General features: G+C 39.6%; 1 protein-coding gene across 1 annotated transcript in view; it reads right to left on the bottom strand.

Annotated features, from left to right (window-relative positions):
- METTL23 (methyltransferase like 23) overlaps positions 1-6,380 on the bottom strand; it is a 38,366-nt gene extending 31,986 nt beyond the window's left edge. Inside the window, exons 1-3 of the mRNA XM_053709545.1 lie at positions 5,798-6,380; positions 2,201-2,438; positions 2,036-2,120 (exon numbers count right to left, since the gene is read on the bottom strand). Of these exons, the coding sequence (XP_053565520.1) occupies positions 2,036-2,120; positions 2,201-2,438; positions 5,798-5,881 (407 nt within the window). The 5' untranslated portion in view covers positions 5,882-6,380. The remainder of the gene's footprint in view (positions 1-2,035; positions 2,121-2,200; positions 2,439-5,797) is intronic.
- Between the last annotated feature and the right edge of the window lie 13,798 nt (positions 6,381-20,178).

Raw genomic sequence — 20,178 nt, 5'->3', positions numbered from 1 at the left:
CTGCTGGACAGCAGCCTCCTGAAAGAATTACAGCTCATTCTACTAGAGCTGTGGCTTCCACTTGGGCCTTTAAGAATGAGGCTTCTGTTGAACAGATTTGCAAGGCTGCAACTTGGTCTTCTCTTCATACTTTTTCCAAATTTTACAAATTTGACACTTTTGCTTCTTCGGAGGCTGTTTTTGGGAGAAAGGTTCTTCAGGCAGTGGTTCCCTCCGTATAAAGAGCCTGCCTGTCCCTCCCGTCATCCGTGTACTTTTGCTTTGGTATTGGTATCCCAGAAGTAATGATGACCCGTGGACTGACCACACTTAACAGGAGAAAACAAAATTTATGCTTACCTGATAAATTCATTTCTCCTGTAGTGTGGTCAGTCCACGGCCCGCCCTGTTTTTTATGGCAGGCTAAACATTTTTTTGGATTATACTCCAGTCACCACTACACCCTTGGGCTTCTCCTTTCTCGTTGGTCCTTTGGTCGAATGACTGGAGGTGACGTAGAGGGGAGGAGCTATATAGCAGCTCTGCTGGGTGAATCCTCTTGCACTTCCTGTAGGGGAGGAGATAATATCCCAGAAGTAATGATGACCCGTGGACTGACCACACTACAGGAGAAATGAATTTATCAGGTAAGCATAAATTTTGTTTTTTTATATTATTTGCGCAAGATATTTTTTAGGTTTATTTGTATTCACTGTCAATTCTACTCTTACAGTTAATCTTCTGCAGTTGTTAGTTTGAATAGTGAATATTTATTTATATATATTTTGTTGGTCTCTTATCCGTTTATGATACACTTCAGCTTTATTTAAGCGCTCCCTAGTACTTTCTGTTTTTACCAAAAATTATACATTATTATATTACAGTCTCAAAGTATTTTATTAATGTCCCTTTAAGCAAGTTTAGGATTTTTCATGAAAATGACCAGTTAGCACCAACGTGTTAAAGGGACACTGAACCCAAATTTTTTCTTTTGTAATTCAGAGAGAGCATGCAATTTTAAGCAACTTTCTAATTTACTCCTATTATCAATTTTTCTTCGTTCTGAAGCTATCATCATTTTAAAAAGAAGGCATCTAAGCTTTTTTTTTTGTTTCAGTACTCTGGACAGCACTTTTTTATTGGTGGATGAATTTATCCACCAATCAGCAAGGACAACCCAGGTTGTTCACCAAAAATTGGCCGGCATCTAAACTTACATTTTTGCATTTCAAATAAAGATACCAAGAGAATGAAGAAAATTTGGTAATAGGAGTAAATTAGAAAGTTGCTTAAAATTTCATGCTCAATCTGAATCACGAAAGAAACATTTTGGGTACAGTGTCCCTTTAATGAAAATATACAAATAACAGTGAGATACAGATTAGGAGTCTTAATGAGGTGCAACAAGTGATGGGAAGGTTATTAGCCTGCAGTAGTCCAGTTGGGACATACGAGCAAACCAGGAACTAAATCGGTGTCTGATAAAATAAATAGAAACTAAAATAAGAGGAATATTTGTCACATATTATTTAAATTTGTATAAAACTATATAACCCCACGTAATGGCATACTGTGAAGGCTGCAGGCCTATTTTATTTATTAAAGGGACACGAAACCCAAAATGTTTATTTTACTATTCAGATAGAGCAGCAACTTTCTAAGCTATTTCTATTATCAATTTTTCTTTGCTCTCTCTGTATCTTTTGTTGAAAAGCATGGACATAAACTCCCGAGCGTGCATGTATCTGATGCACTATAAGGCAGCAGTTTTGCAAGAACATTAACCATTTGCAAGCACACTAGAGGGCAGCACTATTTCCTGTCATGTAGTGCTACAGACACTTACCTAGGTATCTCTTCAACAAAGAATACCATGGGAACAAAGCACATTTGATAATAGAAGTAAATTGGAAACCTTGTTTTAATTGTATTCTCTGTCTGAATCACAAAAGAATGTTGGGGTTTTATTTCCCTTCATGTACAGACTGATCAGTAGCAAAATAATCTCAGATAAAAAAAATGAAACCAATAACATGGAACATAAGTGAATCGTTACCTTCTGACTTGGTATGTTGTCCAAAACTGGGCATCAGCATTTCTTTCCATCAAAAAACGCACAGTTACCAAAACGTCTTCAAAATCTAACGAGAAAGGAAGATAACACATTGGTTTTATTTTTATGATTTTTTTTTTTCCTTCTTCGGTTTCTTTTTAAGCTTACCTTCTGGCTCATAGAAGACATCAGATGCCAGAATAATATCAACGGGTGGTAGTGCGATCAGATCAGGAGATATCTCACCCCAAGTTAATCCAATAACTTTTACACCATCAATATTGTTGGCTTTGCAACTTTGATGGCAGTTGTGTAAACACTGGGGTAACGTCGCTGAATCAGACAAGATAACTTTGGCACCACACTTAGCAGCCAGTACACCGGGTAGGCTCACACCCGCTCCAACCTAGAGAAGAATAAAAATATATTCCTAGGATAAACCTCAAACATTAGAAAAACTACTTATTAACACACACGCCTGTGTTTCTTTATTAAGACATTTTGTTATGAAGATGCTAGCAGTAGAAAAATAATGGAAAATGTGGTACAGTGTACATTTATTTAAAGGGCCATTACATACACCAGAATTAAATAACCAATAAGTGCATAATACAATACAATGTAATCACACTTTTAATTCAAATTGAGTAGTAGATTTTCTTTCTGACAAATTTAAAAATGTCCTATTTCCATGCCCCCTGTACCATGTGACAGCAATAGCCAATCACAGAGCCTTATGTATACACTATACTCTTGCACATCTTCAGAAAGTGTGCACATAAAAAGACTGCACACCATTTGATAACAGAAGTAATATGAAAAGTTGTTTATAACTGCATGTTCTATCTGTATCATGCAAGTTACATTTTGTATTTGATATAAGTTAGGTGTAGGTTAGACACCCCTATTGTAGAAAGTAGCAACAAAGTTGGGATAGGTTAGGCACCCCTGATGTAGGAACAAAGGGTGGGGTAGGTTGGGCACCATTGATATAGGAGGTAGGGACAAAACGGGGGTAGGTTGGGCACCTCTGATGTAGGAACAAAGGGTGGGGTAGGTTGGGCACCACTGATATAGGAGGTAGGGACAATGCAGGGGTAGGTTAGGTACCCCTGATGTAGGAACTAAGGGTGGGGTAGGTTGGGCACCATTGATATAGGAGGTAGGGACAAAATGGGGGTAGGTTGGGCACCCCTGATGTAGTAACAAAGCGTGGGGTAGGTTGGGCACCACTGATATAGGAGGTAGGGACAATGCAGGGTAGGTTAGGTACCCCTGATGTAGGAACTAAGGGTTGGGTAGGTTGGGCACCATTGATATAGGAGGTAGGGACAAAACGGGGGTAGGTTGGGCACCTCTGATGTAGGAACAAAGGGTGGGGTAGGTTGGGCACCTCTGATGTAGTAGGTAGGGACAAAACGGGAGTAGGTTAGGCACCTCAGATTAAGGAGCTGAAACAAAGGAGGGGTAAATTAGGCACCTCAGATTAAGGAGCTGAAACAAAGGAGGGGTAGGTTAGGTACCCCTGATTAAGGAGCTGAAACAAAGGAGGGGTAGGTTAGGTACCCCTGATTAAGGAGCTGAAACAAAGGAGGGGTAGGTTAGTTACCCCTGATTAAGGAGCTGAGACCAAGGAGGGGTAGGTTAGGTACCCCTGATTAAGGAGCTGAAACAAAGGAGGGGTAGGTTAGGTACCCCTGATTAAGGAGCTGAGACCAAGGAGGGGTAGGTTAGGTACCCCTGATTAAGAAGCTGAGACAAAGGAGAGGGGTAGGTTAGGTACCCCTGATTAAGGAGCTGAAACAAAAGAGGGGTAGGTTAGGTACCCCTGATTAAGGAGCTGAAACAAAGGAGGGGTACGTTAGGTACCCCTGATTAAGGAGCTGAGACCAAGGAGGGGTAGGTTAGGTACCCCTGATTAAGGAGCTGAAACAAAGGAGGGGTAGGTTAGGTACCCCTGATTAAGGAGCTGTAGGTTAGGTACCCCTGATTAAGAAGCTGAGACAAAGGAGGGGCAGGTTAGGTACCCCTGATTAAGGAGCTGAGACAAAGGAGGGGTAGGTTAGGTACCCCTGATTAAGGAGCTGAAACAAAGGAGGGGTAGGTTAGGTACCCCTGATTAAGGAGCTGAGACCAAGGAGGGGTAGGTTAGGTACCCCTGATTAAGGAGCTGAAACAAAGGAGGGGTAGGTTAGGTACCCCTGATTAAGGAGCTGAGACCAAGGAGGGGTAGGTTAGGTACCCCTGATTAAGAAGCTGAGACAAAGGAGGGGTGGGGTAGGTTAGGTACCCCTGATTAAGGAGCTGAAACAAAAGAGGGGTAGGTTAGGTACCCCTGATTAAGGAGCTGAGACAAAGGAGGGGTAGGTTAGGTACCCCTGATTAAGGAGCTGAGACCAAGGAGGGGTAGGTTAGGTACCCCTGATTAAGGAGCTGAGACCAAGGAGGGGTAGGTTAGGTACCCCTGATTAAGGAGCTGAGACCAAGGAGGGGTAGGTTAGGTACCCCTGATTAAGGAGCTGAAACAAAGGAGGGGTAGGTTAGGTACCCCTGATTAAGAAGCTGAGACAAAGGAGGGGTAGGTTAGGTACCCCTGATTAAGGAGCTGAGACAAAGGAGGGGTAGGTTAGGTATCCCTGATTAAGGAGCTGAGACAAAGGAGGGGTAGGTTAGGCACCTCAGATTAAGGAGCTGAAACAAAGGAGGGGTAGGTTAGGCACCTCAGATTAAGGAGCTCAAACAAAGGAGGGGTAGGTTAGGTACCCCTGATTAAGGAGCTGAGACAAAGGAGGGGTAGGTTAGGTACCCCTGATTAAGGAGCTGAGACAAAGGAGGGGTAGGTTAGGTACCCCTGATTAAGGAGCTGAGACAAAGGAGGGGTAGGTTAGGTACCCCTGATTAAGGAGCTGAAACAAAGGAGGGGTAGGTTAGGTACCCCTGATTAAGGAGCTGAAACAAAGGAGGGGTAGGTTAGGTACCCCTTATTAAGGAGCTGAAACAAAGGAGGGGTAGGTTAGGTACCCCTGATTAAGGAGCTGAGATCAAGGAGGGGTAGGTTAGGTACCCCTGATTAAGAAGATGAGACAAAGGAGGGGTAGGTTAGGTACCCCTGATTAAGGAGCTGAGACCAAGGAGGGGTAGGTTAGGTACCCCTGATTAAGAAGCTGAGACAAAGGAGGGGTAGGTTGAGCACATCTGATGTAGGGACAAAACGGGGGTAGGTTAGGAACCCGTGATTAAGGAGGTATGGACAAAGACAGGGTTGGTTGGGCACCCCAGGTGTAAAAGGTTGGGACAAAGGAGGTATATTTAAAATATCCTATTCGCTAAGACAAAATAGTAAGCTTTATCTTTTTTTTCCTCAAGATTATAAAGTGCAAAAATCTTTCTAATATTTTATATTTAAGTTATTGTAAAATGCACGTTTAATCATTGCAACAAGGTTAAACACATAGTTAAAGATAGCTCCAGAGCAGCAATGCAATATTGGGAGCTAATAACGAGAGGCATGTGTGTATATCCACAAATCACCAGCTAGCAGTGTTTTTCAACAAAGGATACCAAGAGAATGAAGTAAACCTGTAAACAGAATTGACTTGAAAAGTTTCATAAAGTTTCATAAAATCTCATGATCTCGCTGATGTGCCTTTAAATCTCAGGAGAAAGGGAAGTAATAGCTCTGGAAATTATACGAATGGCTTTTCTCTGAAATAAATGTGTTGCCACTGGTTGATATATTTACTGGTTTTATAACAGTTGAATTACCTCCAGAATCCTCTTGTTAGGGAGAGTTTGCCGGTGAAACCACAAATACTGAGCAAGCACGACAGCGCACGGCCACACATACATACCGTACTGGGGATCAAGCACCTGGAACACAAACCGGATAATGCTTTGTAAACTTACAGGTGTTTACTATAAACAGATTACATTTGTGTCAGCTCCCTTCCTGCAAAGTGATAAAACCCTCGCTCACAGCCCAAGGGCTAAACCCAGAGCCAGCTACACCTGAAGCAAATTCTTCTAAAATTGGCCATATGCCAATAATTCTAACACAGTATTGACGAGTCACGCATGAGAAAAGAAAAATTGTGCTCATTTTGCACCAAATATATCAGAGAACAATATCTGCCACTAGCTCAGCTAACAAAGATTGATGATGCTAGACAAAAAGAACAATCTAGTGTGAAAAATAAAATGCTGTTTGTAGTTAACTTTCCCTGTGGTTTGGACCCTGCAAAGTGTTAAACTCAAAGACAGAAAAATGGTTTAAAAATAAAATTCTCTAATGAAATGAGTGTTTCATTTTTACACCAGAATGTCTCTAACACATCTTATCCTCTCATTTTAACCCCTTAAGGACAAGGCCATTTCTTTCATGTAATTAGCAAGAGTCCATGAGCTAGTGACGTATGGGATATACATTCCTACCAGGAGGGGCAAAGTTTCCCAAACCTTAAAATGCCTATAAATACACCCCTCACCACACCCACAAATCAGTTTTACAAACTTTGCCTCCAAGGGAGGTGGTGAAGTAAGTTTGTGCTAGATTCTACGTTGATATGCGCTCCGCAGCAAGTTGGAGCCCGGTTTTCCTCTCAGCGTGCAGTGAATGTCAGAGGGATGTGAGGAGAGTATTGCCTATTTGAATGCAGTGATCTCCTTCTACGGGGTCTATTTCATAAGGTTCTCTGTTATCGGTCGTAGAGATTCATCTCTTACCTCCCTTTTCAGATCGACGATATACTCTTATATATACCATTACCTCTGCTGATTCTCGTTTCAGTACTGGTTTGGCTTTCTACAAACATGTAGATGAGTGTCCTGGGGTAAGTAAATCTTATTTTCTGTGACACTCTAAGCTATGGTTGGGCACTTTGTTTATAAAGTTCTAAATATATGTATTCAAACATTTATTTGCCTTGACTCAGAATGTTCAACTTTCCTTATTTTCAGACAGTCAGTTTCATATTTGGGATTATGCATTGAATTATCATATTTTTCTTACCTCAAAAATTTGACTTTTTTCCCTGTGGGCTGTTAGGCTCGCGGGGGCTGAAAATGCTTCATTTTATTGCGTCATTCTTGGCGCGGACTTTTTTGGCGCAAAAATTCTTTTCCGTTTCCGGCGTCATACGTGTCGCCGGAAGTTGCGTCATTTTTTGACGTTATTTTGCGCCAAAAATGTCGGCGTTCCGGATGTGGCGTCATTTTTGGCGCCAAAAGCATTTAGGCGCCAAATAATGTGGGCGTCTTATTTGGCGCTAAAAAATATGGGCGTCGCTTTTGTCTCCACATTATTTCAGTCTCATTTTTCATTTGCTTCTGGTTGCTAGAAGCTTGATATTTGGCATTCTTTCCCATTCCTGAAACTGTCTTATAAGGAATTTGATCTATTTTGCTTTATATGTTGTTTTTTCTCTTACATATTGCAAGATGTCTCACGTTGCATCTGAGCCAGAAGATACTACAGGAAAATCACTGCCTGCTGGATCTACCAAAGCTAAGTGTATCTGCTGTAAACTTTTGGTAGCTATTCCTCCAGCTGTTGTTTGTAATAATTGTCATGACAAACTTGTTAAAGCAGATAATATTTCCTTTAGTAATGTACCATTGCCTGTTGCAGTTCCCTCAACATCTAAGGTGCAGAATGTTCCTGATAACATAAGAGATTTTGTTTCTGAATCCATAAAGAAGGCTTTGTCTGTTATTTCTCCTTCTAGTAAACGTAAAAAGTCTTTTAAATCTTCTCTCTCTACAGATGAATTTTTAAATGAACACCATCATTCTGATTCTTTGGACTCTTCTGGTTCAGAGGATTCTATCTCAGAGATTGATGCTGATAAATCTTCATATTTATTTAAGATGGAATTTATTTGCTCTTTACTTAAAGTGAATGTAAATTTTGATGTTTAAGTGCCCGGTTTTTAAAACTTTGATTAAAAACAGGGGCACTTTAATTCATCAAAATTTACATTTCACTCGTGTTGTGACAAAAAACTTACCTTTTAAACTACACAGCAGCTGCTGCTTCCTCCGGTCTCACAAGCCATTTCTGATGTCAGAAATGATTGATAGGTCATCCTCCAATCACAGATTCCCCCCCGGGGGATTCAGTGTCTGATTCACTGCTCTGATTGGAGGAAGCCAGATACCTCATTTTAGACCCAGGAAGAGGCTTTGAAACAGGTGGAGGAAGCTGGAGCTGCTGTGAAGATTAAAAAGTAAGTTTATTTTCACAACAGGAGTGAAATGAAAATATTGATGAATTAAAGTGCCCCTGTTTTTAATCAAAGTTTTAAAAACCGGGCACTTTAGCATCAAAATTTACATTCACTTTAAAGAAGTACTAATTGCTTTAGAAATAGAGGATTCTAGTCCTCTTGATACTAATTCTATACGTTTGGATAAGGTTTTTAAAGCTCCTGCGGTTATTCCAGAAGTTTTTCCTGTTCCTAATGCTATTTCTGCAGTAATTTCTAAGGAATGGGATAAATTGGGTAATTCATTTACTCCTTCTAAACGTTTTAGGCAATTATATCCTGTTCCGCCTGACAGGTTAGAATTTTGGGACAAAATCCCTAAAGTTGATGGGGCTATTTCTACCCTTGCTAAACGTACTACCATTCCTACGTCAGATGGTACCTCGTTTAAGGATCCTTTAGATAGAAAAATTGAATCTTTTCTAAGAAAAGCTTATCTATGTTCAGGTAATCTTCTTAGACCTGCTATATCATTGGCTGATGTTGCTGCAGCTTCAACTTTTTGGTTGGAAACTCTAGCGCAACAAGTAACAAATCGTGATTCTCATGATATTATTATTCTTCTCCAGCATGCTAATAATTTCATCTGTGATGCCATTTTTGATATTATTAGAGTTGATGTTAGGTTTATGTCTCTGGCTATCTTAGCCAGAAGAGCTTTATGGCTTAAGACCTGGAATGCTGATATGGCTTCTAAATCAACTCTACTTTCCATTTCTTTCCAGGGAAACAAATTATTTGGTTCTCAGTTGGATTCTATTATTTCAACTGTTACTGGTGGGAAAGGAACTTTTTTACCACAGGATAAAAAATCTAAAGGTAAAAACAGGGCTAACAATCGTTTTCGTTCCTTTCGTTTCAACAAAGAACAAAAGCCTGATCCTTCGTCCTCAGGAGCAGTTTCAGTTTGGAAACCATCTCCAGTCTGGAATAAATCCAAGCCTGCTAGAAAGGCAAAGCCTGCTTCTAAGTTCACATGAAGGTACGGCCCTCATTCCAGTTCAGCTGGTAGGGGGCAGGTTACGTTTTTTCAAAGAAATTTGGATCAATTCTGTTCACAATCTTTGGATTCAGAACATTGTTTCAGAAGGGTACAGAATTGGTTTCAAGATGAGACCTCCTGCAAAAAGATTTTTTCTTTCCCGTGTCCCAGTAAATCCAGTGAAAGCTCAAGCATTTCTGAATTGTGTTTCAGATCTAGAGTTGGCTGGAGTAATTATGCCAGTTCCAGTTCCGGAACAGGGGATGGGGTTTTATTCAAATCTCTTCATTGTACCAAAGAAGGAGAATTCCTTCAGACCAGTTCTGGATCTAAAATTATTGAATCGTTATGTAAGGATACCAACGTTCAAGATGGTAACTGTAAGGACTATATTGCCTTTTGTTCAGCAAGGGAATTATATGTCCACAATAGATTTACAGGATGCATATCTGCATATTCCGATTCATCCAGATCATTATCAGTTCCTGAGATTCTCTTTTCTAGACAAGCATTACCAATTTGTGGCTCTACCGTTTGGCCTTGCTACAGCTCCAAGAATTTTCACAAAAATTCTCGGTGCCCTTCTGTCTGTAATCAGAGAACAGGGTATTGTGGTATTTCCTTATTTGGACGATATCTTGGTACTTGCTCAGTCTTTACATTTAGCAGAGTCTCATACGAATCGACTTGTGTTGTTTCTTCAAGATCATGGTTGGAGGATCAATTTACCAAAAAGTTCTTTGATTCCTCAAACAAGGGTAACCTTTCTGGGTTTCCAGATAGATTCAGTGTCCATGACTCTGTCTTTAACAGACAAGAGACGTCTAAAATTGATTACAGCTTGTCGAAACCTTCAGTCTCAATCATTCCCTTCGGTAGCCTTATGCATGGAAATTCTAGGTCTTATGACTGCTGCATCGGACGCGATCCCCTTTGCTCGTTTTCACATGCGACCTCTTCAGCTCTGTATGCTGAACCAATGGTGCAGGGATTACACGAAGATATATCAATTAATATCTTTAAAACCGATTGTTCGACACTCTCTAACGTGGTGGACAGATCACCATCGTTTAATTCAGGGGGCTTCTTTTGTTCTTCCGACCTGGACTGTAATTTCAACAGATGCAAGTCTCACAGGTTGGGGAGCTGTGTGGGGATCTCTGATGGCACAAGGAGTTTGGGAATCTCAGGAGGTGAGATTACGATCAATATTTTGGAACTCCGTGCAATTTTCAGAGCTCTTCAGTTTTGGCCTCTTCTGAAGAGAGAATCGTTCATTTGTTTTCAGACAGACAATGTCACAACTGTGGCATACATCAATCATCAAGGAGGGACTCACAGTCCTCTGGCTATGAAAGAAGTATCTCGAATTTTGGTTTGGGCGGAATCCAGCTCCTGTCTAATCTCTGCGGTTCATATCCCAGGTGTAGACAATTGGGAAGCGGATTATCTCAGTCGCCAAACGTTGCATCCGGGCGAATGGTCTCTTCACCCAGAGGTATTTCTTCAGATTGTTCAAATGTGGGGGCTCCCAGAGATAGATCTGATGGCCTCTCATCTAAACAAGAAACTTCCCAGGTATCTGTCCAGATCCCGGGATCCTCAGGCGGAGGCAGTGGATGCATTATCACTTCCTTGGAAGTATCATCCTGCCTATATCTTTCCGCCTCTAGTTCTTCTTCCAAGAGTAATCTCCAAGATTCTGAGGGAATGCTCGTTTGTTCTGCTAATAGCTCCGGCATGGCCTCACAGGTTTTGGTATGCGGATCTTGTCCGGATGGCATCTTGCCAACCATGGACTCTTCCGTTAAGACCAGACCTTCTGTCGCAAGGTCCTTTTTTCCATCCGGATCTGAAATCCTTAAATTTAAAGGTATGGAGATTGAACGCTTGATTCTTGGTCAAAGAGGTTTCTCTGACTCCGTGATTAATACTATGTTACAGGCTCGTAAATCTGTATCTCGAGAGATATATTATAGAGTCTGGAAGACTTATATTTCTTGGTGTCTTTCTCATCATTTTTCTTGGCATTCTTTTAGAATACCGAGAATTTTACAGTTTCTTCAGGATGGTTTAGATAAGGGTTTGTCCGCAAGTTCTTTGAAAGGACAAATCTCCGCTCTTTCTGTTCTTTTTCACAGAAAGATTGCTATTCTTCCTGATATTCATTGTTTTGTACAAGCTTTGGTTCGTATAAAACCTGTCATTAAGTCAATTTCTCCTCCTTGGAGTTTGAATTTGGTTCTGGGAGCTCTTCAAGCTCCTCCGTTTGAACCTATGCATTCATTGGACATTAAATTACTTTCTTGGAAAGTTTTGTTCCTTTTGGCCATCTCTTCTGCTAGAAGAGTTTCTGAATTATCTGCTCTTTCTTGTGAGTCTCCTTTTCTGATTTTTCATCAGGATAAGGCGGTGTTGCGAACTTCTTTTGAATTTTTACCTAAGGTTGTGAATTCCAACAACATTAGTAGAGAAATTGTGGTTCCTTCATTATGTCCTAATCCTAAGAATTCTAAGGAGAAATCGTTGCATTCTTTGGATGTTGTTAGAGCTTTGAAATATTATGTTGAAGCTACGAAATCTTTCCGTAAGACTTCTAGTCTATTTGTTATCTTTTCCGGTTCTAGAAAAGGCCAGAAAGCTTCTGCCATTTCTTTGGCATCTTGGTTGAAATCTTTAATTCATCTTGCCTATGTTGAGTCGGGTAAAATTCCGCCTCAGAGAATTACAGCTCATTCTACTAGGTCAGTATCTACTTCCTGGGCGTTTAGGAATGAAGCTTCGGTTGACCAGATCTGCAAAGCAGCAACTTGGTCCTCTTTGCATACTTTTACTAAATTCTACCATTTTGATGTATTTTCTTCTTCTGAAGCAGTTTTTGGTAGAAAAGTTCTTCAGGCAGCGATTTCAGTTTGAATCTTCTGCTTATGTTTTTCGTTAAACTTTATTTTGGGTGTGGATTATTTTTCAGCAGGAATTGGCTGTCTTTATTTTATCCCTCCCTCTCTAGTGACTCTTGTGTGGAAAGATCCACATCTTGGGTAGTCATTATCCCATACGTCACTAGCTCATGGACTCTTGTTAATTACATGAAAGAAAACATAATTTATGTAAGAACTTACCTGATAAATTCATTTCTTTCATATTAACAAGAGTCCATGAGGCCCACCCTTTTTTGTGGTGGTTATGATTTTTTTGTATAAAGCACAATTATTCCAATTCCTTATTTTATATGCTTCGCACTTTTTTTCTTATCACCCCACTTCTTGGCTATTCGTTAAACTGATTTGTGGGTGTGGTGAGGGGTGTATTTATAGGCATTTTAAGGTTTGGGAAACTTTGCCCCTCCTGGTAGGAATGTATATCCCATACGTCACTAGCTCATGGACTCTTGTTAATATGAAAGAAATGAATTTATCAGGTAAGTTCTTACATAAATTATGTTTTTTCCATTTCTTTCCCTTAAGGACCAAGGCCATTTTTCCATTTCTTTCCCTTAAGGACCAAGGCTATTTTTACATTTCTGCAGTGTTTGTGTTTAGCTGTAATTTTCCTCTTACTCATTTACTGTACCCACACATATTATATACCATTTATATACTCATTTACTGTACCCACACATATTATATACCGTTTTTCTCGCCATTAAACAGACTTTCTAAATATACCATTATTTTCATCATATCTTATAATTTACAAAAATAAAATAAAAAATATGAGGAAAAAAATGGAAAAAAACACACTTTTTCTAACTTTGATCCCCAAAATCTGTTACACATCTACAACCACCAAAAAAACACCCATGCTAAATAGTTTCTAAATTTTGTCCTGAGTTTAGAAATACCCAATGTTTACATCTTCTTTGCTTTTTTTGCAAGTTATAGGGCCATAAATACAAGTAGCACTTTGCTATTTCCAAACCAATTTTTTTCAAAATTAGCGCTAGTTACATTGGGACACTGATATCTTTCAGGAATCCCTGAATATCCATTGACATGTATATATTTTTTTTTAGTAGAAATCCCAAAGTATTGATCTAGGCCCATTTTGGTTTATTTCATGCCACTATTTCACTGCCAAATGCAATCAAATACAAAAAAATTGTTCACTTTTTCACAATTTTTTTCACAAACTTTCGGTTTCTCATTGAAATTATTTACAAACAGCTTGTGCAATTATGGCATAAATGGTTGTAAATTTTTCTCTGGGATCCCCTTTGTTCAGAAATAGCAGACATATATGGCTTTGGTGTTGCTTTTTGGTAATTAGAAGGCCGCTAAATGCCACTGTGCACCACACGTGTATTATGCCCAGCAGTGAAGGGGTTAATTAGGGAGCATGTAAAGAGCTTTTTGGGGTAATTTTAGCTTTAGTGTAGTGTAGTAGACAACCCCAAGTATTGATCTAGGCCCATTTTGGTATATTTCATGCCACCATTTCACCGCCAAATGCGATCAAATGAAAAAAAAACGTTAAATTTTTCACAATTTTAGGTTTCTCACTGAAATCATTTACAATCAGCTTGTGCAATTATGGCACAAATGGTTGTAAATGCTTCTCTGGGATCCCCTTTGTTCAGGAATAGCAGACATATATGGCTTTGGCGTTGCTTTTGGTACTTAGAAGGCCGCTAAATGCCGCTGCACATCACACGTGTATTATGGCTAGCAGTGAAGGGGTTAATTAGGTAGCTTGTAGGGAGCTTGCAGGGTTAATTTTAGCTTTAGTGTAGAGCTCAGCCTCCCACCTGAAATATCAGACCCCCTGATCCCTCCCAAACAGCTCTCTTCCCTCCCCCACCCCCACAATTGTCCCCGCCATCTTAAGTACTGGCAGCAACTCTGCCAGTACTAAAATAAAAGTTATATTTAGTTTTTTTTTTTAAAGCATATTTACATATGCTGCTATGTAGAAAACCCCTTAGCCCCCAACCTGACTGATCCCCCACCAAACCTGGCCCATCGATGGCCGTCCACCCGCCTCCCAAGTCGGCTCCCACCCACCAACGATACCGGCCACCGATGTCCGGTGCAGAGAGGACCACAGAGTGGCTCTCTCTGCATCGGATGGCCAAGGGGTGTTATTGCAGGATGCCTCGATATCGAGGCATCACTGCAATAACCGGAAAGCGGCTGGAAGCGAGCAGGATCGCTTCCAGACGCTTTAAACCCCTAATGTCGTACAGGGTACGTCGCTGGTCTTTTAAGACCAGGTTGTGTGCGACGTACCCTGTACGACATGCGTCATTAAGGGGTTAACATGACAACACAAAGTAAGCCATTACTGTCATTGCATGCTCTGTCTGAATCATAAAGGAAACGTTTTGGGTTTGTCTAGAATGAGTTGAATCATGCACAGTAAAGCAGCACTACAGTGCATGTGAATCATGCACAGTAAAGCAGCACTACAGTGCATGTGCTATCACTGAGCATTCACTCTGCTTACTGTCTATGGGGTAGAGAATATGGCATCTGATCAACAAGTAAAGGGAAAGCCAGTATCAAAGGTCAACTGATATTGCTGTAAAATACATCTGAAATTTGTCAATAAAGCAAATCAAATGTGTGTAGTACAAAACAATATTAACAAATATATCCCTCTGTTATTGATGTCCTTAATGCTGTACTTTTCACACGTTTAAAATTACTTCATCAACTGAGAAAATCCAAAAAATAGTGCAATAACAATTTTGACCTGTATTAAAAGGGACAGTCTAGTCAAAATTAAAGTTCCATGATTCCAACAGGACATGACATTTAAAACAAATTTGCTTTGTTCTCTTGGTATTCTTTGTTGAAACCTAAACCTAGGTAGGCTGATATGCTAATTTTGAAAAAAAAAACCTTGAAGACCTCCTCTTATCTCAGTACATTTTGACTGTTTTTACAGCTAGATAGTGCTAGTTCATGTGTGCCATATAGATAACATTGTGCTCACTCATGGGGTGTTACCTAGGAGTCAGCACTGATTGGCTAAAATGCAAGTAGTCAAAATAACTGAGATAAGGGGGGCAGTCAGCAGAGACTTAGATACAAGGTAATCACATAGGTAAAAAGTATATAATTATAACTGAGATAAGGGACAGCCTGCAGAGGCTTAGATACAGGGTAATCACATAGGTAAAAAGTATATTAATATAATGTCTTGGTTCTGCAAAACTGGGAAGTGGGTAATAAAGGGATGATTATCTTTTTTATACAATAAAAAAATCTGGATTAGACTGTCCCTTTAACATCCTATCGTTATAGTTTATATAACTTGCACTCTTCAGAGCTGTAAACACAGATCTTGCTATAGCCAGTATATGCTAGAAGTGCTTCAGCAGAATATGCAACAAACGTGCACATGTACATAAAAACTATTAATAAAAATGATAGACACTCAGCGGTTTTACAAATCACCTATACAGAGGGGCAGTGTTTTTCAAAGTACATTATTGACAATGTTTGTGGCTCTTCTGAGTGTCCACTTTTAATGTCCAAGTCCGACCTCCTGTTTGTGATGTAATTGCCTACACTGCTCTATCTACGGAACAGCCGAGTCAATTACATCTTTATTGGTGATTGCTAATTATATACCGGTTTTATTATTTTTATTTAGAAATAGTTTTTTTTTACGCATGGATTTTGCATGTTTGTTGCATATTCCACTGAAACACATAACTCTAACTCAACTTCCTCCAATCGCTGCGTGCCCCACGAGCTGGACGCCAATGGGGGCACGGAAAGATTGGAGGAAGCTGGATTCATCATCGATCTGCAAAATACAGGAGATGCGGGCGCGGAGGGTCGGCGGTCTGTTTAGCCAAACGAAAAAGTATTTTTTTTAAAAAAAGCATGTTTGTAAAGTTTAATGAATTAAAGGGACACTGAACCCAAATTCTTTTGTGATTCAGATAGAGCATGACATTTTAAGCAACTTTCTAATTTACTCCTATTATCTAATTTTATTTATTCTTTTGGTATCTTTATTTGAAATGCAAGAATGTAAGTTTAGATGCCGGCCCATTATTGGTGAACAACCTGGGTTGTCCTTGCTGATTGGTGGATAAATTCATCCACCAATAAAAAAAAGTGCTGTCCAGAGTTCTGAACCAAGAAAAAAGCTTAGATGTATTCTTTTTCAAATAAAGATAGCAAGAGAGCAAATAAAAATTGATAATAGGAGTAAATTAGAAAGTTGCTTAAAATTGCATGCTCTATCTGAATCACAAAAGAAAAATTTTGGGTTCAGTGTCCCTTTAACCCCTTAATGACCACAGCACTTTTCCATTTTCTGTCCGTTTGGGACCAAGGCTATTTTTACATTTTTGCAGTGTTTGTGTTTAGCTGTAATTTTACTGTAGCCACACATATTATATACCGTTTTTCTCGCCATTAAATGGACTTTCTAAAGATACCATTATTTTCATCATATCTTATAATTTACTATAAAAAAAAATGATAAAATATGAGGAAAAATGGAAAAAAAACACACTTTTTCTAACTTTGACCCCCAAAATCTGTTACATATCTAAAACCACCAAAAAACACCCATGCTAAATAGTTTCTAAATTTTGTCCTGAGTATAGAAATACCCAATGTTTACATGTTCTTTGCTTTTTTTGCAAGTTATAGGGCCATAAATACAAGTAGCACTTTGCTATTTCCAAACCATTTTTTTCCAAAATTAGCACTAGTTACATTAGAACACTAATATCTTTCAGGAATCCCTGAATAGCCATTGACATGTATATATTTTTTTTTAGTAGACATCCCAAAGTATTGATCTAGGCCAATTTTGGTATATTTCATGCCACCATTTCACCACCAAATGCGATCAAATCCAAAAAATCGTTCACTTTTTCACAAATTTTTTCACGAACTTTCGGTTTCTCACTGAAATTATTTACAAATAACTTGTGCAATTATGGCATAAATGGTTGTAAATTCTTCTCTGGGATCCCCTTTGTTCAGAAATAGCAGACATATATGGCTTTGGCGTTGCTTTTTGGTAATTAGAAGGCCGCTAAATGCCACTGCGCACCACAAGTGTATTATGCCCAGCAGTTAAGGGGTTAATTAGGGAGCTTTTAGGGAGCTTGTAGGGTTAATTTTAGCTTTAGTGTAGTGTAGTAGACAACCCCAAGTATTGATCTAGGCACATTTTGGTATATTTCATGCCACCATTTCACCGCCAAATGCGATCAAATTAAAAAAAACTTAAAATTTTTCACAATTTTTAGGTTTCTCACTGAAATCATTTACAAACAGCTTGTGCAATTATGGCAACAAATGGTTGTAAATGCTTGTCTGGGATCCCCTTTGTTCAGAAATAGCAGACATATATGACTTTGGCGTTGCTTTCTGGTAATTAGAAGGCCGCTAATCCTGCTGCGCCTCACACGTGTATTATGGCTAGCAGTGAAGAAGGGGTTAATTAGGGAGTTTGTAGGAAGCTTGCAGGGTTAATTTTAGCTTTAGTGTAGAGATCAGCCTCTCATTCTGACACATCCACCCCCTGATCCCTCCAAAACAGCTCCCTTCCCTTCCCCACAATTGTCCCCGCCATCTTAAGTACTGGCAGAAAGTCTGCCAGTACTAAAATTAAAGGGTTTTTAAAAAAATATATATATTTTTTTTAGCATATGTACATATGCTACTGTGTAGGATCCCCCCCTTAGCCCCCAACCTCCCTGATCCCCCCCCAAAACCGCTCTCTAACCCTCCCTCTGCCTTATTGGGGGCCATCTTGGGTACTGGCAGCTGTCTGCCAGTACCCCAGTTTGCAATAAAAAGTGCTTTTTTTGTTTCGTTTTTGTTTTCTGTAGTGTAGCTTCCCCCACCACCTTGCTGATCGTTTTTTTTTTTTTTTAAATTTTTGACTTTCAAAATTTTTAATTTTCAAAATTTTCTGTAGTGTAGCGGTTCCCCTACCGCTCCCTCCCCGTGCATGCACGCACCCGCGCGTGCCCCCAGCCACCCCCGCCCACCGATCCCGCCCCCCTTCACATAACCCAGGGCCATCGATGGCCGCCACCGCCTCACGGTCCGGCTCCCACCCACCAACGCAGTAAGCCACCCGATCTCCGGTGCAGAGAGGGCCACAGAGTGGCTCTCTCTGCACCGGATGGCTTACAAAGGTTATTGCAGGATGCCTCCATATCGAGGCATCACTGCAATAACCGGAAAGCAGCTGGAAGCGAGCAGGATCGCTTCCAGCTTGCTTTCCCACACTGAGGACGTGCAGGGTACGTTCTCAGGCGTTAACTGCCTTTTTTTCTGAGGACGTACCCTGCACGTCCTCAGTCGTTAAGGGGTTAATTCATTAAACTTTACAAACATGCATTTTTTTTTTAAAAATACTTTTTCGTTTGGCTAAAACAGACCGCCAATCTCCTTCTGTATTTTGCAGAACGAAAGAAAACATTTGGGTTCAGTGTCCCTTTAAGTTCCCCTGGTTTTAAGATTATTGTTAGATACAGGGCACTAATTCCTTAATATTTACAATTACTTGCTGGTCAAAATTGTATTACACTATTTTTGTTTTTTCTCTTTCTTGGTTGATGGAGTCATTTTGAAATTGTGATAAGTACACCATTAAAGGGTCAGTAAAGTTTAGTTTTTTTTAAGCCCAAATATGAATGACATTTTAATATTAATTGCAAGCTATAGTAGTATTATATATTTTTTTATATTGTGAGTTTATCTATTTTTAAACTTACATTATTCTCCATCAGAGATCCATCATGAAAGAACTTTTTTTTAAATGTGGGTTTCATGTCCCTTTTAATAGGAGGAGGGTACTACTGATTATTTTACCTAGCTTTTTTGATATAGGGTGTTAAAAGGATCAGTGCATTTGTAAGACAGCACTAGTATGCATGCACGGTAGTTCATTTGATAAACAATGTTTAAAGTGATGGTAAATCCGAGCATTTAAAAAACGCTAGGATTTACCCTAACTAAAAATAAACAGGACTTTCAGTCATCACTTTGTAAAAGAGTGCTAAACCTACCCTTTCTGTGTCGCAGTCTCCTCACTAAACCCAGCGGCTTTGACCGTCCATAGCACAGTACTCTTTTTTTTTTCTTCTTCTTCAATGAGGTGACATTTCCCTTTCTAAACCAATAGCCATGCTAGTCATATGACACTGTTCTGTATGATAGCACAGCTATTGGTTTAGAGATGGATACATTGGAAAAAGAGCGCTGTGATGTGGGCAGCCGGAGCTAAGTTTAGCAAGGAGGCAAAGACACAACAAAGGGTAAGTTTAGCATTGTTTTTTACAAAGTGACGACTGAAAGTTCTGTTTATTTTTAGTGATGGTAAATTTCTAGCGTTTTTGAAACACACTTTAACTTGTGTGGTAAATCTTTTGCATGAAACAAGCTACAGAAAAACCCTGTGAGTGCCGTCTAAATAGGAGTTACTGCTGTATTGATAAAGCTTCTGAAAGGATGTATAGCCCTAAGCACCCCCCTGCAACAACAACAAAAAATTGTTAAAGGGACATTAAACTGCTAGGTATAACTACAGTAACAGTTACAACTCACCACACTATTAGTCTTCCTCGTGTCTGCAGTTCTTTTTAAAGCCATTCTGTTATTTTAACCCTTTACAAGTGCTGGTTAGTGAAGCTCTGCATCTTTACACTGGGCGCCGCCATCTTGGATTTAAGTATACTCGCACACTGTGAGAGAAGTGCTGGGCATTCGCACATCAGTGATATTATCCTCTTCTTTACTAGCCGTATTGTTCTCTTCAGTTTAGAGTGCACAATACATAGCGGGAGCATTGCTCTGTATTATTCCTAAGGCCTTTTTATATTTGTTATGTACATTTTAAAACTTTGTAAAAATCTACAAATATATAGTTTATTTTTTCTATTGTGTAAACTAATCCAGCTGTCAAAAGGCGGT

The sequence above is a fragment of the Bombina bombina genome, chromosome 1 (genome assembly GCF_027579735.1).
Source record: "Bombina bombina isolate aBomBom1 chromosome 1, aBomBom1.pri, whole genome shotgun sequence".
Classification (NCBI taxonomy): Eukaryota; Metazoa; Chordata; class Amphibia; order Anura; family Bombinatoridae; genus Bombina; species Bombina bombina.
This window is presented reverse-complemented; position numbering and strand designations above follow the sequence as displayed.